The sequence below is a fragment of the Castor canadensis genome, chromosome 13 (genome assembly GCF_047511655.1).
Source record: "Castor canadensis chromosome 13, mCasCan1.hap1v2, whole genome shotgun sequence".
Lineage (NCBI taxonomy): Eukaryota > Metazoa > Chordata > Mammalia > Rodentia > Castoridae > Castor > Castor canadensis.
This window is the reverse complement of record NC_133398.1, coordinates 1,261,886-1,286,556: the sequence shown is the minus strand read 5'-3', so window position 1 is coordinate 1,286,556 and position 24,671 is coordinate 1,261,886. Positions and strand designations below refer to the sequence as shown.

Genomic DNA, 24,671 nt, shown 5'->3' with positions numbered 1-24,671 from the left:
GCAAGGCCCGTGAGGAGCTGGGCTTATCCAGGCAGGGCAGAGTCCAGGGGCCCCAGTGGACCAGATGAGGCAATTGCTGCACTGTCAGCTTGGGTGCTGTCCCCAGCTTCCTTTTACTTCTCTGATGTAGCCAGACCCCATGGGCACTCTGGATGAGTGGAGCCCACTTCCATTTTCCATCCAGGTTCAGGTGTTCAAGGCTGTGTCCATGTGCAGGAAGGAACCCCAGTGCGTGTCCCTTGCCTGATGTCAATGGTCAGAGCCAGCCCAGCTGGGCAATGGCTCATGGGTTCTCTCTGGTCAGCCGCATAGGACCAGCCTTTTTACAATCAGGACTTGGACCCTTGCTGTGAGCTCAAGGCTCTCGCAGAACAGCCAGCATCAGCAGCCACTGACCAAGGTGGCCACAGCCTCCTCTACTGCCAGCTTGCCCACTACCTGACCTCTGCTGTCCCTCGTGTAGAGTGCACTGCTGTCACTGGCCTGAACAGGTTCACTGGGTGGGCAGTAGGGGTCAGAGTCAGCATGCACCAGGGAACAGCAGTGACTGCAGCATCCATGGCAGGATCCCCACCCGGGTGGGTCCCTGTGTCTCTGGGTTCCATGCCAATCCCAGCTGAACCCTCCATGGAGCCTGAGGAGGCTCCAGATTCGGTGTGTGTGTGGCAGGGGAAGTTGGGTCCAGCTCTGTAGCTTGCTTTAGCCACTGTGTGACCAATACAGGTTCTTCCCTTCTTCTGACCCTCTGTCCCATGCCTCTACCAGGGTTGTAGTTAGAGTGAACATTGGGTGCTGTGTCCAAGACAGAGGCAGCATCTGGCTGATCCCCACAGAGCTGTCTGCTCTGCTGACCAGCTGACCATCCAGGACAGACAGCCTCAGCATCTAGATATAGTCAGGCTACTGGCCAGTGCCCACTGTCACTCAGAGAAGAGGGTCCTGTCTCCCAAGTTCTTAGCAAATCAGAGTCCAAGTTCCCGTGTCCACCCCTCCCTGCCTTCCCGCTCACTCTGGGCTCGGTGAGGGACTGTCATGTCAGGCAGAAGCCACTCACCTTTTCCAGCTTGGAAAGAGCCAGGGAGTAGCTGTCCTTGGCACGGAACTGCATGAACCGCATGTTGGAAGGGTGGGTAAGCTCCGTGGTGATGCTGAGGCTGGGGAAGAGCCTGGCGGAAGGGCAAGGCCGGTCCTGTGGCTGCTGTGGTCAGGGTGGTCCCTCTGCTGTGAGGATGGGCCACACAGGCCAGCACTCACCGGAACATGGTCTGCACGTTGACGATGGTCTTGGCGTCGGCCATGTAGTCCTCCTCAGCACTCATGGTGCTCTCCTTGTCCACCACCACCAGGTTGTCCGCATAGATAATTCCGCACTGCAGCAGGCTGTCGAGGCTGTGCAGGAGGCAGGAGAGTGGCCGTGGGACCCCACTCTCTCCCAACCTAGCCCTCCTGGACCTCGGGCTCCCTCTCCTCTCCCCAGTGTGTGAGCTGACGGGGCCGGGGCGGGAGGGGGGCAGGTGCCCTGGCCATGGTCACTTAGTGTCTTACTTGTCCACGGAGCCCTCCATGTAGTACACCATGGGGAAGCAGCAGATGGCCTCCAGAAAGTGGTGGTCAGGCCTGTGGGGACAGTGGGGCCTGGAGGCAATACCTGCTCCATGGCCTGCCCTCCCCATGCCCTCGGGGTACAAAGCTGGTTAGCACAGGGGACTCCAGAACCATCAGACCTAGGACCTTTAGGGCCAAAGGTGCTGTTGTTCATTTTGCCCATGGGGAAAGTGAGGTCCAAGGAAGGACCTTATTGAGGTCAGACAGCCAAGACTGGACCCTGGGTTCTGGGGTCCCCTGGAAAAGGGGCTTGGCCTCCCACGCAGGACTCACAGTCATGGATGACTGGGAGGTAAAGAGGGACGGGAGAGACTGGAAGGAAGGAGATGGAAGAAGAGGAGCCGCCGAGGGCTGGCGGAGGAGGCAGCTGGCTGTGGGAGGAAGAGGCATGTCTTCTGGCAGGGCTGTGGGGCCGGGCAGAGGCTGTGGGTGGGGTGCACAGAGGCCAGGCGCCCTCACTTGTTGTCCAGCAGCAGCACGATTGGGTTGAGCTCCTTACGGGAGCGGTAGTAGGCCCGCAGGGGCACGATGAAGTTGTACAGCCCGTTGCCAGCCGTCTCCGCCGAGACGATAATGAGCTTGTTCTTGAACCCGTAGGCCTTGGCGTCTTCATAGCTGTTGTGTTTGCAGCCCTGGGAAGGTGCAGAGTCCATGATGGTCACAGTCCTACCCATGGGAGCAGCCAGCAGGGCCAGACAACCCCAAGAACATGTGGCCCCTGCTCAGCCCACAGCCCACGCGAGCCCTGGCCAGGCACATGTTCCACCAACATCAGGGCTACAGGAAATCATTGCCGCACAGAGCAGAGCAGGATCCAGAGCCCCTGCAGATGGCATCTTTGTGAGTACATAGTTCTAACTACAGGTACAGAAATGCAGACGGACACAGGGTGTGTGCACCAATTTCTACCTCTACCCACCTGGAAGCCTGGAAGCAGGGCCACCAGCACAGGCACCCGATCCCGTTTCCTGACACCCTATCCACTGAGAGCAGACAGGCCTCAGTGGGGAGAAGCCTAGTTCCAGGACTGGTGCTGGACACACAGGGTGAGGAAGTGCCAAATGCTGACAGGCACACCCCATAGCCCCGAGTATGTGTGTGCCACACCACCACGTGTAAGAGAGGGAAAGCATACACGGGTGCAGGGGCGCCTTCTTCACGGCAGTGTGCTAACAAGCGCCATTTGGATTTTGAAACTAGAAGAGCATCAGCTGACACCAAAAGCAGCAGGTAGAGGCTCAGGTTGAATGACTCACCCTATTCCCACCAAGTCCCCCTCAGGGACATAACTACAAAGGGGCGATTTTCACAGTGGGGCAACATGGCCGGTGATGGGGCCAGCAGGCGCCCCATGTCGCCTCCTAGTGGTCAGGCTGGATCTCCTCATCAGGACTGAGGCTTATCACCGACTGTGGCCTGAGTTATTCAAAAGTCTGAGTCAGGAGGCCGGAGGGGAGGAAGAGGCCATTCCAGACCCAGAGAGGCAGCTACAGGCTGCAGCACATAGGCTGGGTGACTCCCATTGGGAGCCACAAAGGATGGCAAAGACCACTGGGCAGAGACAGGAGGATTGTGGTTTGAGGCCAGGCCCAGCAAAAGTTACTGAGGCCCTATCTGAAAAACAAGACCCACCTGTGGTCCTATCTACTTAGGAGGCAAAGGTAGGAGGATGGAGACTTGAGGCCTACAGGGATCCTATTTGAAAAATAAACTGAAAGCAAACAGAAGGTGGGAACAGTGGCTCAGGCCTGTAATCCTAGCTACTTGGGAGGCAGAGATTGGGAGGATAACAGTTTGAGGCCAGCCTGGGCAAAAAGTTTGCAAGACCCTATCTCAACCAACAGTTGGACCCCATGGCTCACGCCTGTCATCCTCAGCTACAAAGGGAAGCACAAATGGGAGGATTGAGGTCCAGGCTGGCCTGAGCATGAAGTGAGACCCTACCTCAAAATAGAGCAAAAAGGGCTGGAGGTGAGTGGCTCAAGGGGTGGAGCATCTGCCTAGCAAGCGCCAAGCCTGAGTTCAACCCGCGGTACAACCAAAAAAAAAAAAAGAAAGAAAAGAAAAGACCATGTGGGCTGAATTAGACACCAACGCCAGGCCATGGTGACGAGACAAGTCCTCACTCTCGGGAGCACACATGGATGTGGCTGGGCTGAAGAGCACAGTGCCCAGATAAAGCGTGCCCCTGAGGCGGACATCAGGAGGTGAGTGGCAGGTGTGGCAGAGGACAGGTTTGGAGAGTCGTATGAAGGCTCTGTTCTTGCAGCTCCTCCACAAGTTTGCAGTGAGCCACCAAAATGGAAGTGGGGAGGTGGTGGGCCCAGCACCAATGTCCAGAGGCTCAGAGTGGCACAGAGTGGCAGGACAGCCCAGCCTTACCTTGTCCAGCCGCAGGCAGCAGAAGGGGGCCTTCGCTGGCAGAAGGTGGCACAGGGTGGGGGAACTGCCGATGTAGGGTGAGTTTGGGGGGTAGCCCTTCACGTACCTGGGTGGAGATGGGGGCCCTCAGCTCTGCAGGGCTGGGGGATGCAAGCGTGTCCACTTCACCCCCACCCCAGGTCACCCACTGCCGCCAGCAGAGGTAGCCTGCCTTACCCTAGGCCACTTGCACCTGAGGAAATACTTCTGGAGACAGGCCTGTGGCCACCAGCAGCCTCAGGCACCCAGCCCAGGACAGCCATATGGGGGACAAGACCTCAAGGACCTGTCCCTGCCTCATGGGTCACAGGCTGCTGCAAGGCCTGGGCTGGGGGATGGTGGGCTTAGCTCCCACCCAAGTTCTAGGGCAGCTCAGAGCAAAAGTAGGGTACACAGATTCCAAATCTATTCCCTAGATTCCAAATCTAGGGAATAAATGGTGCTGGACCCACCAATGGTCAGCCCTCAGTTACTCAGGGTAAGACAAGAAAATGGAGTATACTCTGGGAGCCATGCTTTCCCTGAGGAAAATGCAACACACAGTATGCTCACAACACACATGCCTACACGGAAGTGGACACATGCACACTCACTCTCGCTCGCTCCCTAGATAAGACCTGGACACCAAGTGTTGGGCCCAAGGGCTCTGACTACCCAGACACCTGCCAAGGTGACAGGCAGATGCTTGGGCCTTGGGACCTCCCTATGCCAGGCTGGTCACCCCAGCAGGCTGCCAACTCTTCTCCTTATCCCAGTGTCACCCAGCACATACCACACTATGGCTAGGCCACTAGGCCACAGTCCTCTAGCTCTGCCACCAGGTGCCTTAAGGGACATGGCCTTGGGGGCTAATCTATGGTATCTAGGAGCTTCAGCCAGTGATCCCTCAACTGTAGAGTGGCTCCTGACAACTGCCATGTCCTAGCTTAGGCCAGGTGGCCAAGGTGCTGATCCCAAACAGGAAGACCTGCCCCCAAACTCAGGCCAACATGGCCACTTGTGGTGGACCTGTGACCTCCAGTCCTGGGCAGGGTCTTTCCAGGGACCACCTGTTGGTGACCTTTGGAGACCCTGCTCAGAAGTTGTCCTCGAAGGGCACCCAACCCAGCCAGGTGGGCTGTGCCCTGTGGTTCTGAAGAGGCTGAACCGGCCGTGATGTGGGCACAGGGATGACTGTGGGTCATGTACTGACTTCACAGTGACTTGTGGGGTGATGAGGAAGAGACCTCAGCTGGCCAAACAGTTATGGGCTACTAAGATGAACGAGGACAGGCCACAGTGCTGGTCCTGCTTCTGAGAGCCCCACATGGAATCCGTGAGCCCAACTGGCGCTGCTCAAGGGACTCCCAGGGACCAGGTCTGGGGAGGGCGGAGAAGGAGGGAGGGGAGAGGAGGGAGGGGGAAGGAGAAGGGAGGGAGAAGGGAGGAGGAAGGGGGGCACCCTGTATGGGGAGAGGGGGTACTCAGTTCTGATGCCTGTGTATGGGGGGCACCCAACGCTGGTGTCTGCATGGGGAGGATGTCCAGCTGTGATATCTACATGTGTTTGGGGGGGGAACACCCAGTGTTGACATCGGTGTTGGGGGAGGGGTGTCCAGCTCTGATGTCTACATGTCTGAATGCCTGTGTACTGGGGACCCCAGAAGACCCCATTTGCCTGGCAAGGGTTTCCACAAGGCTGAGCCAGCCTCACCTTTGGGACTTTTCCCTCCCCCGCACAACTTGGCATCAGCACTCACTCCACCACAGAGAGCCCCTCGTCGTCTGAGGGCGTCACCTCGTCCTCCGACTGGTCACTCAGCAAGTCACAGGGCAGCAAGGCTGAGCTGTCCGCCAGCTCCAGGACGGGGGCAATGCTGGGGCGCCGGCTGCCAGACCCGTTCTCCGTAGGCAGCATCAACTTGTCTCCGCTGCCCCCACTGCTACTGCCACCCTGCGAGGGCCGGCACTCTGCATTCTGCAGGTCCATGGCCACTGTCCCTGGGGAAAGCGGTTGAGCTTGGCCATGACCCCTCCCACGCCCACTGTCCAGGGCCAGCAGCTCCCACAGCCGGCCTTGACATCCCCAGCTGATGTCCTATCTCTTAGCCCTGGTGTGTCAGTGCCTCGCTGAGCCTCAGTTTCCCCCTCAGGACAAGAACAGTGGCCTTCCAGGTGACAGTGATGCTGAGCAGACCCAGGAGCCTCCAGCTCTTGGGTGACACTTCCTGTGTCAGCTGCTGAGGCTCTAGTGTCCCCTGCCTGAGGAAAGAGCTCTTGAGAGCTCACAGGCTCATGGGCAGGTGGTCAGTCTGCTCTGAGGACAGTGCCGGGAGAGGGTGTCCACACTGGAGATGACAGGAGCAGCTGGCTGTGTTGCACCTGCTGGTCTCTGTTGCTTCCACTACAGCCTATGGCTGCCAGGTGGGGCCGGGGGATGGCCTAGGCATGCAGCCCACGGCCTCTGTGGGCAAGAACTTGGGGTGGGGTGGGGTGGGGTGTAAAGGCTTCCTGGGAACACCAGGGGGTGATGAGCACATTCCCGATGGAGGTGAGTCTGGGCAGAGTCAGCCCCATCCCCATCCCCTGCAGCACACTTGCAGCAGCCTTGGGGAGGAGCCCTGAAGGCCAAAAAGCCTTTGCCAGCTTTGATACCATTCAGGCCCAGTGGACGTTGGGGCCTTGGCCTGGTCAAGAACCATGTACACAGGGAACCACTGGGCTAGAGGCCACCGGGAGCCTCTGGTCAGTTAGGTCACCCACCAGGACAGCCACTTGGCCTGTGCGCCCCATGGCCAGAGACTTCTAGTTATCCAGGTGACCTCAGGCAGGTGCTTGGATACACAGACTGATGCCAACAGAGGCCCCACAGGTAGAGGTGCTGCCCCATGGGACAAATTAAAAAACCAAGACCCAGGGAGACTCGCCTTGCTGGAGGAAGATTTGGGTGGTGGCGGATCTCCTGCTCCCCCACCCCGGGAGGCACTGACTGGGCCACTACGGGGCTCACCCATGGAGGCGATGATGCTGTGCACAGGCAAGCGAGATGGCCCCTCGTACAGTGCCTGCCCCGCGAGGCCGCGCCTCTTCTGTTTCTCCTCCTGCTTGAAGATGAAGGCTGAGTTCTCCTCCTTGGTGATGTTGATGTAGAAGCAGGTGTCGGAGGCGGCCAGGATGTGCCGCGGCCCCGGGTTCAGCAGGACACTCTTATTCTCCTCACGCTTCAGCCCGATGAGGCACACGCCGTACCTGGCAGACGTGGCCACAGCAGGTCCACGGGCCGCTTCCCGCTCTTGCCGTTCCCCCGCCCCCGACTTCCAGCCGCGGGAGGCCCAGGCCGCCCTCCTCAGCCTTCTGGGGCTGGCGACTCCAGGATCCCACTTAGGGCCAAGTCCTCCCCTCATGGGTCAGGGACCAAGGACCCAGGTCAGCCTCCTGAGAGCCTCGGAGAGGGGTGACCACGTGGCAGGTTCTCACGTGATGCCCAACCCCAAGATGCCCTGACCTGGCTGTCCCCACAAGGTGGGCACAGTCAAGCAGCCCTGTCCCCATTGGGCCTCTGTAGTCCCCTGACCCAGGGACCTGCCCGTCCTGGTCTGGACCCAAATGAGGATGACGGACAGGTGTGTGGGAGACACAGGCTCCACCCCGCGGACAGCCCACCGCGTACTTCTTGTGGGCGTGGAAGGCTGCATAGGTGAAGCTCTTGCCCTCGTACTCCCGGAAGAACTTGCTATCGCCCATACGGATGTGGTAGACCTCGTTGCCAGAGCAACGGCCATACATACGCTGCCACTGCTCCGGTGACTCCTGTCCTTCCCTGCCAGGGGGGTGGGGGGAGGGGACCATCACCCTCGGCCAGGGCTGCCCCTCCCACCTGTCCAGTCTGCAAAATGAGCCCTGCATTTCCCCCAGCAGCCCCTCACTGTGCTGCACCTCTGTCCACTGCATGCCCTCCTCTTCCAGGAAGCCCGCCCACAGAGTAGTGAGCCCCGCCCCATACGGGCCCTGCCTTGTCTCCCAGGGATGGCCAGGGGCTTGGCGGTCGGTCCGGGCGTAGGGCACTCACTGGCCACGGGACGTGTGCACCAGAAGGGTGATGAGAGTGGAGGTGGCCGGGCAGATGCAATTCAGGGCCAACATAGCGTACTTGCATTCCTCCTCACACACCACATGGTCTGAGGAGACAGAGTCAGGGTCCAGACTAGTACCTCCTGCACCCTTCCTCTCCTGCAGCACCCACGGTTTCCTGAGCATCCTCATACACAGGCACCCCTGCCCCCTCTGCATGGCAAACTCCTGCTCAACCCATCTGGCTCAGCACCTCCAGGAGCCTCTGGGTGCCCAGTAATCTGTCTGAACCTCCATGGAGCATCTCAAGTCTGTGCAGCTCTACTGAGAGCTCCATGGCTGGCCAGGCCAGCACATGACCTGCCAGTTGCCCATCATGGGCCCTGCTCATCCAACACACCTTGGGTACCCAGCTGAGCCCTGCCCATAGAGATGCTCATCAGACGCTGCTCCTGCTGACCTCCCTACCCCCGCCCTCACTGACCCTGGCCCCAGGTGCAGGCCTGGTCATCTGCAGTCCCCACTCACAGGGGCTCCCCATCCTCAGATGCAGCAACGTGGAGGGTCTGCGTCCCATGGGCGCCTTCTCAAGCCTGTGTGGGTGTTGGTCCAGTGCCTGCCCCTCCCAGCCTGCACAACGCACACCCCCCCAGACGCACCGGCAAACTTGACGTGAAACTTGTTCTCAGGTTTGAGGATCTGGACGTAGAGGGGACAGTTGGGGGCGAAGTCCTTCACAGCCCAGGCTCGCAGGATGGTCTGGTGGTCCTGGGGAGAGGCGGGGGAGCGTTGGAGCATCTGCCTCTGCGAGTAGGCAGGCATCTGCAGGCTGGGGCGGGGCTGTGCTCTGGACTCACTGCGGCTGTGCGGTCCACCTCATTCCTGCTGCTAAGGATAAAGCAGGCCTCCCCGTTGTCCATCCTGCAAGGCATCAGCTGCTGAGCACAGCCAGGGAGGTGGCAGTGGGGAGGCCTCCCCAGGAGGAGGCCAGGAGAGGCAGAAGCATGTGAAGGTAAGGGGAAGAGGGAAGGACAGAGCCGGGCAGAGGGCCCTGCTTAGGTGGTCAGGCCTGCCCTCAACAGGCCTCCCAGTGTCCCCCTCCACAGTGCATTCTGGGACACCTAGCTTTTCTAGGCTGTAGCCTGATGGGTGCCATGTAAGGAGCTCTGAACCACACTCTGCCAGATCTGTCCACACTCTGGCCTGGGCTACAAGTTGTCAGGGCCCAGGGTTAGAGGCCATTGAGATTCCACCTGACTGTGCACCTCAAGCTTCTGGGGCCCATCCCCTGTGCCCCTGTTGGGTTGGCCACAGAAGGGGACAAGCACTTGGGAGCAGAATGGAGACCCTGTCCTCTCTTCTGCCCACAGGTGGAGGACGAGTGACCACACCCAGCAACCCTCCCTGAGTCAACAGCCTGATGCAGAATCAGCTCAGTCCTGCTGAAAGCCTGTCCAAAACTGGCTCCTCACACCCCCGGCACCACTGACCACTTCCATGGGCCCTGGGCTCCTCCCTGCCTGGCCAGCATTTCCTCTCCTCAGCCTGCCAGCCTGGAGCTAGCTGCAAACGGGCAGGTGCATTCCCAAATGCCCTGACTCCCTTCGGCTCTGAATGACCCAGGCCACACGACGAAGGGGACAGGAAACTCCTGGATGGAAATGGGGTGGGAGGGATTTTTGCAGAGAGTCCCACAACGTCCACTGGCACATTCTGGAAAGTTCCACGGAGTGGCATGCTCTTGTCACCTCAAGTCACTCTGTCAGCTTGTCTTTAAAGCAAGATCCACCCTCAGCCCTCGTGACTCCCCACCAACTCACAGCAGCCGGCTCTTCCGCCCCTGGTCTATTTTGAGTTCCCTCAAACTTGACATAGAAAATTAGAAAATTCCTAGACTTGGAGCAGGGGAGGAAAACCTCCCGCAGGGAGGTGGAGGCCTGGCTACGGTGGACTTGCAGGCTGCCCAGCAGCGGGTGGCTGTGCTCACCTGGGCCTGGGCCCCACTGGCCCATCCCCACCAGCCCTGCCTCCACCCTGGGGACCCACCTGCCCACCTGAGCTCCCTGTGGGGCTGTACCCACCCTGGCCCGAACTTACTTAGCTCGCATGAGGTCCTGATCCTTAAGGACAGAGCCCTGGAGGTAGATGACCCGCTGAGACCACAGGGGGATCTGTAGGACCCTGCGCACCTGGACATCCATCTCGGTGGGGCACAGGATGACCACATAGTAGTCCTGCTGGCCAGGCTGTGGGTCAGAGACTCAGAGCAGTCTCCTGCCCACCCTGGCCTATCTGCTTTCCTGGTGCTTAATGCCCAAGGCCTTTTAGGACTCCCACAGGATCCCCAGTGGGCAGGCTGCCACCCCCATTGGATGAGACGGCAGCTCCTAGAGCACTCGGGGCGGCGGGGGGGCCTTGCCCAGGCATGTGGCAGGCCTGGAGACAGGGTGACTGCTCTGGGAGCCAGAAAGGAACCCCAGGCCTGGGAGGGGCACCAGGTGGCCTCACCTGGAGGCGGGGGTGGGCATAGAACTCATTCAGGAAGTCCATGAGGAGGTCAATCTTGAGAGAGCTGACGCACAAGACCACGTGCTTCTCCGTCTTGGCCCGATGTCGGCTGTAGTTGCCTCCCGACTTCTGCCGCTCCATCCAGAGGTAGACAAGCTCCTCGAACTGCAGGGAGAGAGAGGTGAGTGCAGGTGGCCAAGCCAGAAGCAGCTCTGGCCATGGGGTGGTGGTGACATGAGGGAGGAAAATGTCCCATGTGGAAATGGCAGGCACTGAGAACCCGGACAGCCCAGAGCAGGCCTGGCCAGTTGGCAGGGTGTGTGAGGGTGATGGCTAGGGCAGCCTGAGCAGAGGACAGAGCAGGACGAGGAGCCGGCGTGGTTGGAGCCATGTTGGAAACCACGGGAATATGAGCACAGGGCCACTGGAGGGGGCAGAGTGGACGACAGATTGGCCAGTGTGTGGGCAGCATGAAGATGCAGCTCCCTGCTGCAGAAGCCAAGTGGCTGTGAGTAAGTGCCAGAGCTGTGTTCTGGACATCCACATAATCACAAGAGCTCTCTCTCTTCCCATCAGCTCCTGAGTGATTTTGCAGTAAACTGACTGTTAGGAATTTCTCAGCTATGGGGTCAGAAATTGTTACACTGACAATCAAATGCCTAATGTAGCAGCCCCTTGCTTAGTCCTCACTGCTGGAAGGGTCAGGTTCATGCTTGTGGGGGCCCTGTGCTGTCCTCACCTGGAGCTCTATCTACACCAGGGTCTGAGGGTGAAGGCCTGGGGCCTGTTCCCACCGGGGCACTGAGTCAACACACAGGTTTCTGAATGGACAGCAGAAGGCTGACTACAGGTGACGTGTGACCTCACCGCAAGGTTGAATCCCTGAATTTACTGAGCGCCTACTCAGTCCCACTGACAAGACCTGTGGCCAGGAGGTGCCTCAGACCCCCAGGGGCAGAACAGATAAGTCCCCTAAAGAAGGGCGGCATGGGGCTTGGCTGCAGGACGCCTCTGGGCTTGTGTTCTAACTCATGTGCCACGTGGCTCTGAGCCTCAGTTTCCTCATCTGAAAAGTGTCAGGCAGTGCCTGCTTCACAGGGCTGCCGTGAGGAGCAAGCTGAGGAAAGGGTCTGATAAAATTCACAGCCTCCCAGAACCTCAGGATGTGACCTGATTTGGAAAAAGGGACTTTGTGGATATAGTTTCCTAGTGTGAGATCATCCTCCATGAGGGTGAGCCCTAAATCTAATGCCTAGAGTCCCTATAGGGAGAGGAGGAGACACAGAAGAGGCAACGGGATTGACAATGGGCAGAGGTTGGAGTGACGTAGTCGGCAGGTCACCAGGTTTGCAGGATTTTCTGGACACGGAGGCTGGTGAGGGACCCAAAGCCTCTGCTGGATCAGCCCTACCACATCTGACCTCCAGGGTCCTGGTGAGGTGATGTGTTCAGTGTCAGTCCAGACACGGATACTGATGCCCCAATACTTGGCCCAGAGCCAGGAGAAGGTGCTTTACAGACATCAGCTGCCATTACGTTCCAGAAGGACGATCGTGGGCGGGGATCAGAGTTTAGTTCAAGGGAGTAAGAATCAGCACCACCCCTTTCTCATACCTGGGATGCCTCGGTCTTTCCTGAGGCACTGGGAGCAGGCTGAGCTCAGCCTACCATCTGTCCTGGCCATTCCCCTAGCCCTGCAGCGGACAGAGTACATGCCCTCCTGATGTCCCTCATCAGAGCCCCTGCCTGCCTGTAAGTCTGGGTACCTGGACTGGCCTGGCTAGTAGGACATAGCAGGAAGGATGTCATGTAGTTCCACACAACAGTTTTGAGAGCTGTGGCTGCTGCTCCTGCTGTGAGCAGGGCATGTCCCCAAAGAGGCTGTTCAGTCACAGGAGAGAGAAGGTACACAGGCTGACCACAGCTGACTTGAAGGGCCCCACAGTGGACATGCACCCTGAGCAAGAGGTAAACCTTCCTGTGGGGGCTGCTGGGGTGGGTCTACTGTTCAGGCAAAGCTGACCTGTGTCACTAGCTCCCGCCATTCGGGCAAACTTGTGAATTTCCCTGAAGAGGGGAAACTTGGATGACAACTTGGTCTTGCTTCTCAATGAAGATCAGGAAGACAGGAGCTCTCTAATGCTTCAAGACAGAATAGGAGCAGTCCCTGGCTCAGAGGTGTGGACATAGCAGAGGGACACACAGAGCTGGTGCCCACATTCTGACTCGGAATCTAATGAAGTGGGAATGAACTGGTGTCATTTGGGTTCCTTACACACAGCTGTAGGGGTTTCTCTGGCCAGTGATCTCAGCTGGGGTGGGAAAGATGCTTTTGGGTGTAATGGCTACAGTGTGAATTCAGCCTGCAAAGGCAAGCAGGCCCTACAGAAGGGAGGGTCAGGTCTTGGGCTGCAGCCTTGGGCTCTGGGAATAATTTGGTCTCTGAGTGCCTAGAGCCTCTCTGAGTAAACAGAGGAGAAAAAGTTTGCTCATGCTTTATTTGAAGGTGACTCCCTGGAACCTAGGCATGTGACCTGATTTGGAAAGGGTCTTTGCAGACATAGTTATGGTGAAGATTGATGTGGGCCCTAACACTGACACTACAAGAAGTGTCAGGAGAGGAGAGGAGATGGGAAAAGGAGGGGAAGAGTAAGGAAAGGACACCATAGGAGAAAACTGTCACTATCCAGGGATAACACTAGCACTACATGGAGGATTGACCGACGAGCAGCACAGGCCTGCCAGACGCGTGCTCTGCATACAGAGCAAGCAGAGATTGGAAGGAGAAAGGCAGTGTTCTAAGAGCAATGGAAACAAAACATGGCCAGCAAGAAATCTAACGAGATCTGTGCGAGACAACGAGGAAGCTGGAGGCTTTGCTGGGAGATGTGAACGGCCCGAATAAACAAAGACTCAGGTCCTCACCACTTAATCAATGTGCATCAACATGATTCTGACAAAAATCCCAAGTCCTGGGGAAGGGAAGTACTTGATAAATGAATTAGATTTTTTTAAGACAGGGTCTTGCTATGTGGCCTAGGTTGACCTTGAACTTCTGATCCTCTTGCCTTAGCCTCCCAGAGGCTGGCATTACAGGCATGTACTAACATGCCTGGCTTCTAAGTTAGCAATTTTAAATGGAAGAGTGAAGAGCCAAGAAACCAGGGGACCTGAGGGACAAGGTGGGGGCCCATTTCCCAGGATCCAGTGCGGTAAGGACCAAGGACTGAGGAAAGGGGATGGGGCTAGGATCCACCACACACAAGTCCATTCTGGGTGGGCCAAAGTCCTCCAAGTGAGAAACAAGCTTTACGTTTTGTAAGGCAGTAAGAGAGAACAATCTTTCACGCAAGACAGAAGCCATAAAGAGCCAGATCAGCACACGTGACCACATTAACTCAATGCCGCCTATTGCTGGGAAGACTCCACAAGCAAAGCACTGAGGGAAAGACCAGGAGAGGGATGTGTACTGGCTTCTGGACAGGAAAATGGGAGCGAGTTGGTGAGGGAGAGAAACCACCGAAGGGAAGCAGCAGAAGAGAGGAGCAGGAGGTCCAGCAGAAGCATCTCAAAATGAAAAGGTGTGATGAAAAGGTGTGACTTCTCTGGAAAGCAGACGAACATAGACTAGAAAAACTTAGAAAGTTGCCAATGCTGCGTGCTGTCTCGGGTGGGGTGCAGGGAGGACCCGCCAGTACGGCAGCGTTGCCTTGGATACCAGGAGGGGAGGTGCCATGTGCCAAGGATCACCCAGGCCCACACCAGCTGTGGTGAGGGCCCGTGCCACCTTAGGTATCCTGACTCAAGGTAGGCCTTCAGCACAGCCTGGACAAGGGGCAGGGGGAGGCAGGCAGCATTTTCCAAGAGAAGCAGAGTGTTGCCAGCTGGGGCTGGGGACTTGGAGATGCAAGAGGGACAGGGCTGAGACTGGAGCTGAGAGCCAGCAGTGGCACCTCTGGGGGCCCCTTGTGGCCCTGACAGTGGCTGCTGTGCTCAGCTGTGGTCAGGAAACAGGACTACCATCTATCCCCACAGTCCTCTGCCTCTGCACCCTAGACACCCTCTGTCTCCCTGGAAGGAAGAACCTGTAATCCTGGGGCTCCATCAGTGCTTACTGGCAAGCACCACCTCATTATTCAACAAACTCACAGGAGACCCTCCTCGAGGGGCTACCAGAGGGCTGGGCTCACCCACTGGCCTCCCAAGAGTGGACATCAAGCATGTATACACAGCCCTCATAGCTCCCTCCTGTCCCCTTGCCTGTCACTGCTCAGGGGCTGGGGGGGCTGGCTGTGAGCTAGGACTGGAGACGCACCTGCAGTGGGAGCACCACAAGGGCCACGCAGATCATGATGACCACCAGAAGTTGGGATGGCCAGATCTTGGGTGTCACGTCACCGTATCCCACCGTGGAGAAGGTGACGATGCAGAAGTAAAAGGAGGTCAGCAGGTTCAGGTTCCCTCCTGCTCGCTCCAGGTGCTGGATGCCACAGGTCCTGGGAGTACAGGGGGTGGGGCTGGTGTGGTTAGGGGCAGGACTGCTGGGGAACTGCTACTGAGGCCAGGGAGGCAGGACCTCGTTCCCTTTCCAGCAGAGCAGGGGGCCCTGCCAGCGCTCGGGACCCCATCACAAAGGGATCTGAATGACATGTCCTGGATCGTCCCCAGATGAGGGTGGGTGCTAAACCAGATGCTCTTTACCCACAGGTGAACCCCAGCTTCCTGATGATGAGTCTGAGTCCAAGTATGGGGGGCTGCCACTCAGCCAACCCCTGGTCCAAGTGGGACCTAGCCCCTGGCTTTGCTAATCTGCCCCCAAGCCCTCCCGGCCATCTCCCAGCCTGACACTGGCTGATACCCCAGGTCCCCCTGGCCTGACCTTGGGACTCAGTTTGTGTCCTTCTCCCCCTGAGCTTTCCTGGCAGCTGTAGCTAGGACCCTGGAAAGCTACCAGAAGTCGGGTAGAGAGCAGGGCTCTCAGCTGTGGACTCTGGGTTGGTGAGGCCGGCGCCCCAACTTCTCAGAGCCTTGTCCCTTGCACCCAGGGGCCCTTTCCTAGGCTCCTGTCCAGTACAGATCTTGCCTCCTTTCAGAGCTCAAGACTGGTGGGTCTGATGAGTGAGGCCTAGGGTCACTCCCTGGTTCCATGATGCCTGGCACAGCAGTGCTCAGCACCCCCCACCACCACCAGGGGGATGGACAGACAGGTGGATACATGGACTATTGGGAGATAGCTAGGCTCAGTCATACTGAGTCACCAGAGCATTTTAGCCTCAGATGTCCTGCCCAGCTTCCCTGAGGTCTGCGTGTGGGGGTGAGGGGAATGCAGAGGAATGGGACGTGGGAAACATCCAGCATGATCTTCCTCTGCCCAGGGCTTGGTAGAGAAAAGTAGGTGGTGACCAGGCCTTTCCAGGATCCGCAGCAGGACCAGAGCTCTGGCAGATGCAGGAGGTCAGGCAGGGTCTGCTCAGACAACTGGAGGCTCTCAGATCCAGGGCTACCCTACACATTACCCTGCTGCTTCCAGACCTTGCTCACAGTGGGACCTCACACCCAAGAGCCTTGCCCAGCCAGGGGCTGGTCCCCTTTCAGAACTACAGGCACAGATGAGCCTATAGAAGAGCTAGACTCATGGCTCTCTTGTGCACTGGGGGCTTTTCTGGACCTGGAAGCCCAGATGCTGTGATCCTCCTGCTCCCTGACCTCTTAGACACAAGAGTCTGGGGGCAGGGTCTGCAACAAGCTCTGGGTCTGCCCAAGGAACAGGCTATTCCTGGCTGCCAGTGAGCCCACCCAGAGTCCAGGGTACTCACCCCGTGAAGACAAGGCACAGCAGGGTGCAGAAGAGGATGAGGACCTGGTTGAACATGGCTGACTGTGTCCGCAGGATAGCACGGTGGAAATCATTCTGCGGAAGAGGAAGCTGTCAGTGGCGGGGGGCCTGTAGTCCTGCCACAAGTCAACAGAGAAAAATGCTGGAAACTAAACTTCCTGGCCACAACTCCATCCCAGGTGAGGGCCATGGGCACCCTTGACCTGGGCAGGTCACCCTGGCCTCAACTTCCCCTCTCAGGATGGTCCCTGCCCACCCATACCCTAGGGGTGAGGGTCAAGCTCACATCAGAAGGCTGAGAGGTACTTTACTTTAACTGCGCTGTGCAATTAGGACAGGACTGGGGGAGGGTGAGTCAAGGGCCTGACTAGGAGGGGCAGGCCATGGTGGGCTGTGCTCAGCTGTGGTCAGGAAACAGGACTACCATCTATCCCCACAGTCCTCTGCACCCTGGACACCCTCTGTCTCCCTGGAAGGAAGAACCTATAATCCTGGGGCTCCATCAGTGCTTACTGGCAAGCACCTCCTCATTATTCAACAAACTCACAGGAGACCCTCCTCGAGGGGCTACCACAGGTCTGGGCTCACCCACTGGCCTCCCAAGAATGGACATCAAGCATGTATACAGGGTCACTTGTCCCTCTGGTGCTGACATTTAATGAGACAGACCTTGCTTAGACAATCAGCAGAGGGTCTGACTACTACACCAGTTTGCGTGGGACCCAGGTTCTTGTGGCCCTGGTTCTGTCCTCAGGGCTGGGCTCGCTCACACCTGAACTTGTCCTGTCCCCTCCCCAGCCTTTCTTTCCCAGGTCAAGAAAAGTTCTCTTCCTGAAAAGAGGAAGTTTAAGGCTGGATTGGTACACATCAGTGTGGCAGAGACACCTCTGCTTGCACATGGCTGGCCTCCTGGCAGGCTGCCTGGCTGGGTGGGGAGAAGCCCATGGACTCTGACTTACAATCATGTTCTCCAGTGCGTGCTTGGCCAGCCAGCAGTTGAGGAACACGGGGATGAACAGGTTCCGCAGTGGCGGCCAGAAGACCTGCGGAGGGGGACAGGTCAGGACTGGGCTCGGGCGGCAGTGCTCCTGGGGCAGGGCTCACCTACCGTGATGATGAAGGGCAGTGTGTTGATCATCTCCAGGATGAAGGAAACTCGGAAGATCTGCTCACAGATGTTGCCCTGGGGGCCAGAGAGGGCTTCAGAGCTGGTGTGGGGAGGATGGGGGCCCCAGGGCAGGAGATGGAGAAAACCCACCCATGAGGTCAGGCAATAGTGCTGGGGGCAGACTCTGGAGTAACTCACTTTGTAGCTGAGGTAAATGAGGAGCATGGTTTCCAGGAAGCTTATTGTGGCCACAATGACCTGAGTGCAGAAAACAGAGGCTTTGGTGGATCTGGGGCCAAGGGCAGGGGCCACCCACGAAGGTCTTAGCAGGAAGACAGCAAGGATAGGGCATGTCAGCAGGAAGGAGAGGTTCAGACTGAGAAACACATGGAGGGGACAGGGTACCCTCAGTAGTCTCTGGGAAATTTGTAGGAAAAGTCACTGGGCCTGGGTTCCCCGCTTACTAAGTCTAGCTCCAGCCTAAGTGCTCACTGAGCCTGGCCAAGTGAACAGCCCTTCACCGTGGGGAGGTCAGCTGATGAGAAGCAGCAGGGCACAGCTGACACACTAGTTCTAGTTCAGACCATAATCGGCTCCACAGTCACCAAAGGGGAGGAGGGGCAGGTGGGGCACTCACCTGGACCACCCACAGAGCCATCTTCCTCTCCACCCACAGGATGGGGGCCCTGTGGAGAGAAGGGAGGTGAGCCTTGGGCAGGGCCCCAGCTGCCAGCACTCCCCTCAGTCAGGCTCAGCCCAGCCAGGGTCTGCAAGAGTGTCAAAGGCAAAAGAAGCCTCACAGCCAGATATTGTTCTCTGAAAGCACCGTCTCTGGCACTGACCCCAGCCAGGATCCAGTGTAGCTGAATGTGTCCTCAGGGAACTCAGGCTTTCAGGCTGAGGCTGGCCATTGCCCCTCAGGAGCTGGGCAGTGTGAGTCTCCGTTCACCCCCAACTTCTCCTCTTTCCCTTCTGCCCACCCCCACCTGGCCCTGACCCCAAGCAGCCTGGCAAATGGAAGCCAAGAGTGAACTCACCAATTGAATTCAGAGGATGAACCATTGAAAGTGTAATTATACTTTGTGCAGCCCCAGCTGTGAAGAAACAGAGGCAGAGTGGCCACAACCCCACCAGTGCTGACTCCAAAGATTCTTTCTGGGGCTGCCATGGGCTCAGGGTGCACAGGAGGAGTACCTACTTGCTCACCCAGGGCCCACCCCAGGTGCTTTGACTCTAACACTTCACAGGAGGAGCCTGACCCACGCTGTAGTAACCCACAGGGTGTGTCTCTAACTGAGGAGGGTTTGCCTGCTCAGCCAGAGGATGAGCTGGGAACCTATCCCAGGTCTTGGGGATCTGGGCCCAATAGTGAGATACTGCTTAGGAGAAAGCTAGGGTCCTTCCTGTGTTGATAAGCTCCATAGGGAAGGCCCTGTGCAGTTAGGGATAAAACATGAGGCATTTGGGGCCTCCTAGAAGCCAGAGCTCCCTTGACAAAGGTGGGACAATGTTTGAGAAATAGACAAAACTCCCATCCTAAAATGCTAACTGAACAATGGTGGTCCCCAAGCCACTCTAGAGGACAAGCATCTTCAAGTCACCTAGAACCAGCTGATGAGAAGCGGCACGGCACAGCTGACATACTAGTTCTGGTTCAGACCATAATCAGCTCCACAGTCACTAAAGGGACCTCACTGCTCACAGTGCCCACAAGATGGGCAGCTTATCCCCTCTCCTCTTTCACTGACCTACTTTCCTCCTGAGCCTTCTTGGGGTTGTTGTACTAATGCCCACAGAATTGTCTAATTGTTCCATCCTCCCAACCATCCATCCACCTTCCCACCCATCCATTCACTCCCCTACATTTCTATCGTCTTACCCAACATCCATCCATTCATCTCATTGCTATCCATCCATCAATCCATCCATCCATCCATCCAACCAATCACTCATCTGTGACCTCATCTACTATATCCATTCACCCATGCATCCTCTTATCAAACACCCACTCATCATACCTACTATCGATCCACTCACCCATTCATCCACCATCTCATCTATCCTCCATCCATCTACCCACCTATCCTCCCTTCCTTTTACCTAACATCCATACATTATCTCAACTCTTACCCATCCATATACCTATCCATATCCTCTTCCATCTCTCCATCCATCCACCCAATCATCTGCCCATCCATCTATATAACTACCCACCAACCACCCATTCATCCACCCACCAACCATCCATCCATATCTCATTCATCACCCATCCATCCAACCCCTCACCTACCTACCATCCATCCTCTTTTATGCAACATTCACTGATACATCCGTGTACCCATCCATTCACTTTTCCATCTACCAATCCGTCCATCAATCCATCCAACCACTCACCCACCTATTCACCATCCATTTAGCTACCCATCTGCCCATCCTCGCACCCACCATCTTTGTGTCAGACACCATGCTAGGGATAAGTAATGAATACAATGGACCTGGGTCCTCTGGGGTGCTAGAACCAGAAGCCCAGGAACCTCTGGGAACTGGAGGTGTGAGAGACCCAGAAAAGTGGTTGGAAAAGTCAGTGATAGCCCCCATTTCTTTTTCTCAAATCACTGTGGGACATTCTACCCTCCTCTGACCTGGACAAAGAGAGGGGCTTGTTCTCAATAGCAGGTGAGGGTTGCTGACCTGGGGACACCAGGTACCCCCTGACAATGGGTAACAGACATAAAAGGGGAATTATACAAAAGTTTGTGCACAAGCTCAGGGTCCTGTCTCCTTCTGGGTTTGGTGTCCAGGACCCAGCAGTCAGGGAAGATCCTGCTCTGAGGGGCCCAAGAGGAAACCCAAATTCTGGCAGGGTCCACAGGTGGCCTAGCAGTAGGACCCACACCACAGGCCCTGACTGTGGAGCCCCATGGTGTTTATCCTCAGATAGCCAGACATCTGAGGAAATCTTCTGGTGTGAGAATTTGGCCAACATGAGTGATCCTGGAAGAAACAGACTGAGTAAAAGAGGTAAGGGCCAGGGGACAGCATCCTCAGAGAAATGAGGGAAGCCAGGCTCGCCAGGAGCAAGGACTCAGACCTTGAGAAAGGAGACTTCTAGAACTCCTGAGCAGGATGGAAAGAGAAAATGAGGAGTTGGGAGAACAGGGGCAAGCAGGTGGCCCAAGGCCCAGCTTCTAAACTCCAGGGAGCCCAGAGCAAATGACTGAGGGGAAGCCATCGGCAAGGATGCAGTTCAAGACAATCCCAGCACTGAGGGCCACCAGACCAAGCCAGAGATGAGCTGGAGCCACACCAAGTCATCCCTGGGCACAGAGAGCCCAGCGGAATCCAGGGAAGTAAAAATGCATGTCCTACAAGGGTCAGGGGTGGGAAACAATACCGACATCTCCAAGCAGCAAGGGCAGCAGGAAGACCACAGAGACTTCAGAAAATTAAGTGCCCAACCCTCCCTGGGTAGGCTCCTCTGAGGACACCTCAGACAGCAGTTGTCTTCAGCTCAGAGTGGCTGGAATGTGCACAACTTGACAGTAAGTGAGCAACTGAGGAAATGGACACCACTGGCCCAGGAGGGGCAAGTGGAGCAAGTGGAGCCTCCAGAAAGAAGCCCAGAGTGCCAGCTTTCTGACTTCCTGCTGCACGGAGTTTCCCCAGAGGCCAGGTGTCCCCTGCTTCCACCTGCAGGGGCTGGAGAGAATGGGAAGACCCACTCTCATGCGGGCAGCACTGGCCCTCCAGCTTTACCATGACCTCTGTGTCCATGAGCAGCTGTGTGTGCACCTGTATGATGGAGGCCCTTCTCCCTACACTGAGTCAGTCAGAGGGAGCCTGGGGACAGTATTCCGGGCATGGCTTTGGTACCAGGGCTACACTTGGGAAGGAAGGACTCCCTAAGAACCTGGGCATGCGGCTTCCTAGAGGCCTGGCTGGATGCTGGTCACAGTCCTACACACTGACCCTGTAATGACTGTGGGACCCAGATAGGAAGGCTTGGCTTCAGGACCCTGGGCCCCAGATTGTGGATCACCCACCAGCCGATGCCCATGTCTGGGTTGTCCAGCAGGACTCGTACGATGTACAGCAGGCAAGTGAGGAGCTTCAGAGAGAAGTTGAAGAGCCGGATCCTCAGGCCTGTGGGAGTGTGGGTGTCAGGGCAGAGGCTGTGGGGAGCAGGGCCCACCAGGGTCTCTCTTAATAGCTCTTCTTTAGAGTTCCCTGGCTGGGCCTCCCCTCCCATCCTGGGTTGCCTTGGAGGGAGAGGACAGGTGCATCTGAGCCAGCCTCCTCCCCAGTACCCATCCCAGCCACCATACAAATGCAACCCTGAGGCTCAGGGTGTAGGGATTCCTGAGGCCACTCCATTCTTTGGGGGGATACTGGGGACATAGAGCCCCCTTCCTGTATCTCAGGAGTGGTCCAGGATGGCGAAGCTTGAAACTGGGAGGGAGTGAAACTGGAAGGGTGCTGCAGAGGGAGGAGGCCCAGCTGGCACCTGTGGATGGCAGGTCTAGCCCAGCCCAGTGTCCAGCATGAGGGGCAGGGTCCCCACAGGTCTGGCTTCACCATCTTGGGGGTGTGCTGCTCTCAGGCAGTGTGAAGCTGAGATGAACCATCCCCTTCTTCTATCACTCTGACAAAACCCCAGCTGTGTGGCCAGGACCTTTCCCTGCATTAACTCCTGTGCCCTGCCCCCACCCCTGCCTGGGAGCACCCCGACCCCCACTCACTGGATCTTTGGTTTTTGATGAAGAACAGCTTGAGCCGCTCCTTGAAGGTGTTCTCATTGACGTAGAACTCCACCTGGACCCTGGGGGCAGGAGAGAGCTATGGGATTCAAGCCTAGAGGCAAGCCCAAAGCCCAAGCCAATCTGATTCCCTCACAAGGGAGAGAGCAACAGATGGACTCAGAAGGGCCAGCACCTACACCTCAGACCTGGGAGGCCTGGGTCCAAAGAAGCCGCCTGCCCTGGACAACAGCTCACCTGCCTGTGGTCTTCCCAAAGCCTTCCCTAAGCCTTCCCTCAGCATACCTGGAGCCAATGGCTACTACCTGCTTGGTGTCCAGGGCCCTCCAGGTCCCAAAGAGGCTTAGGGCTATAGAACCAAGTTCTCAAACCATGCCACAGACCTGTACGAAATGTCCAGGAGCTGGTGGTCAATGATGTGCCTGGTGGCATCCAGTAGTGGCTGTGTTCTGAGGCTGCACTCACTGCAGCCTCAAGGATAGACAGTAGGGCCAGAGAGACTGGCAGGAAGTAGTCACCCCGAGTCACCCTGAAGGCCAGCAGGGGAGCCCTTCCAGTCAAGGCTCTTTTCCTCAGACTCCCCTGTGGCTACTGACCCCCTTCCTCATGCTGTTGCTTACAAGCCCCTCATTTGCCTGGTCTCCCCACCGTGAACGGAGCACTGAGGGCCCAGCAGGAGTCCCCCGGCTGCCAACAGGGGTGAGCACCTGGCCACCACCTGCTGCCCCATCTCCATACCCAGGAAGGGCCATATGGTCACTGAGAATAACATGGTGCCTGAGGGTGGACAGGCCACTGCCTCTCCTGTACCAGCCTTGGACTCAGGGTCTCCTGTGCCTGACTCTGCCTAACTTTGGGCCAGGCAGGGCTTCGCGTCCCACCAAACTGAAAGCGCTTGTGCTGACACATGAAGGGTGGCAGGAGACTAAGCGTGGACACAAGGTCCAGCTGCAGGTGTGACCAGCTTGCTGTATTTCCCTCTGGGAACTGGGGGAGTCATGTGTCCCCTAAAAGCACCTGCTGCTCCCTGGTGATGGGCCACCCTCAGATGTGATCCCTGGCACTTTCTACCACAGGCTGAGCCTCCCTCAGGTGTGGGGCAACACACAGTCCAGGTACCACAGTACAGGGCAGGGTCATGACGCTGGAGGGCAGAGGAACAAGTGCCCCGCAGGCAGAGTCCTGCTGCCTGGAAGGATCGTGGAGGACTGCATGCAGGAGGCATAGGTGGAGTTGCTGGCCTGGGTCCCTGTTCCTTTCCTCTCTCTGTGATTGTCCACTAGGGCAGTGGGCCATGGACATCTGCTCTGAGTAGGCACAGGCTCCATCAAGGCAGTCTGAAAGTCTGTCACTGCCCAGCTGGGGCTGGCCACCCCAATATTCCCAAATACCAAGTAAGTGGTGCAGACCCACTGTGTGCATAGCAGCCTTCTCTGTGCGCCCTGTGGTGGGCTGGAGGGAGGGGCCTAGTGACAGAGGCTCTGATAGTCACAGAGCCCGGGAAGGGCTGGGGGAGCCTAGGCCCTCCTCCCTGAGGACAAGGCTTGGTTGGGTCCCGATGCAGGTGGTCACCTGGCTCATTCTGGATTCTAGGGCCAGGTGGCAGGCTCAGCCTCCCAAAGACCAGTGGGGCCGAGGCAGTACCAGTGGCTGGTATACCCCAGTGTCAGGGTGTGCAGCATGCCTCATTGCACCCCACAGTGTCCCTGATGTCCCACTGCACCCCCAGTACTCAGCACATCCCACTGTACACCATAGCACACAGCACACCCTAATGCACCCCCAGTGCCCAGCATGCCCCACTATACCCCCAAACGTACCATCCAACTATACCGCCTCTCCACCCCAGCATATCCCATCATGTCCTACTGCAACCCACCATACCCCAGAACACCCCACTGTCCCCCACACCCCCCCACGTAGCCCACGGTACCCGGCACACTCTCCTTTTCTTGTGCGGCCATGAGCCCCAGCCCGGAGAGGCTCTGTACATGCGGTGCCCCAAGGAGTCTGGAATCCCTTTCTCTCTGAAGGACCCCGAGGCTGGGTGGGGTGGGATGGGCTGGAGGCCAAGGACATGCTGGGTCTCGTCTAGGTGGGGTGGGGCAGGGCAGGGGTGGAGGTGGGGAAGTGTCCCTCAGGCCTGGGCCCAGGGCCTCCCCCCAGCGTCCACCTCCTCTCACTATCAGGGGTCCCCAGGGACCACTCGGTCCTAAAGTCATGTGTGGAGCTCATAAGCAACTCTCTCCCACATGCCTGCCTCCTCCATAGCAAAGGGTTTACAGAGGTCTCCTCATACCCTCACCCTCTTCACTCAGTCTCAGCCCCACTGGGTCCTCTACAGGTGACCAAGGGCCCCTCAAGGGCAGTGTAGTAGCCCAGTCTC

The 24,671-nt window shown here is 57.5% G+C and overlaps 1 protein-coding gene across 15 annotated transcripts in view; it reads right to left on the bottom strand.

The window, feature by feature from the left end:
* Kcnt1 (potassium sodium-activated channel subfamily T member 1) overlaps positions 1-24,671 on the bottom strand; it is a 70,489-nt gene that overhangs the window by 11,495 nt on the left and 34,323 nt on the right. For 11 of the 15 annotated variants that reach the window (XR_012440680.1, XM_020164001.2, XM_020164002.2 and 8 more), the window contains 22 exons: positions 22,268-22,347; positions 21,572-21,671; positions 18,566-18,622; positions 18,166-18,214; positions 17,727-17,786; positions 17,529-17,603; positions 17,380-17,463; positions 16,401-16,495; positions 14,900-15,080; positions 10,585-10,749; positions 10,174-10,310; positions 8,934-8,997; positions 8,736-8,844; positions 8,075-8,183; positions 7,676-7,825; positions 7,016-7,254; positions 5,766-6,006; positions 3,988-4,093; positions 2,065-2,237; positions 1,546-1,617; positions 1,255-1,389; positions 1,055-1,166 (listed from right to left, as the gene is read on the bottom strand). Coding sequence is in view for 14 of the 15 variants with exons in the window: in XM_020164001.2 (XP_020019590.1) it covers positions 1,055-1,166; positions 1,255-1,389; positions 1,546-1,617; positions 2,065-2,237; positions 3,988-4,093; positions 5,766-6,006; positions 7,016-7,254; positions 7,676-7,825; positions 8,075-8,183; positions 8,736-8,844; positions 8,934-8,997; positions 10,174-10,310; positions 10,585-10,749; positions 14,900-15,080; positions 16,401-16,495; positions 17,380-17,463; positions 17,529-17,603; positions 17,727-17,786; positions 18,166-18,214; positions 18,566-18,622; positions 21,572-21,671; positions 22,268-22,347 (2,593 nt within the window). In the remaining variant the exon portion in view is untranslated. The remainder of the gene's footprint in view (positions 1-1,054; positions 1,167-1,254; positions 1,390-1,545; positions 1,618-2,064; positions 2,238-3,987; positions 4,094-5,765; positions 6,007-7,015; positions 7,255-7,675; positions 7,826-8,074; positions 8,184-8,735; positions 8,845-8,933; positions 8,998-10,173; positions 10,311-10,584; positions 10,750-14,899; positions 15,081-16,400; positions 16,496-17,379; positions 17,464-17,528; positions 17,604-17,726; positions 17,787-18,165; positions 18,215-18,565; positions 18,623-21,571; positions 21,672-22,267; positions 22,348-24,671) is intronic. The other 4 variants (XM_020164010.2, XM_074052813.1, XM_020164011.2 and 1 more) reach the window with 2 other exon arrangements.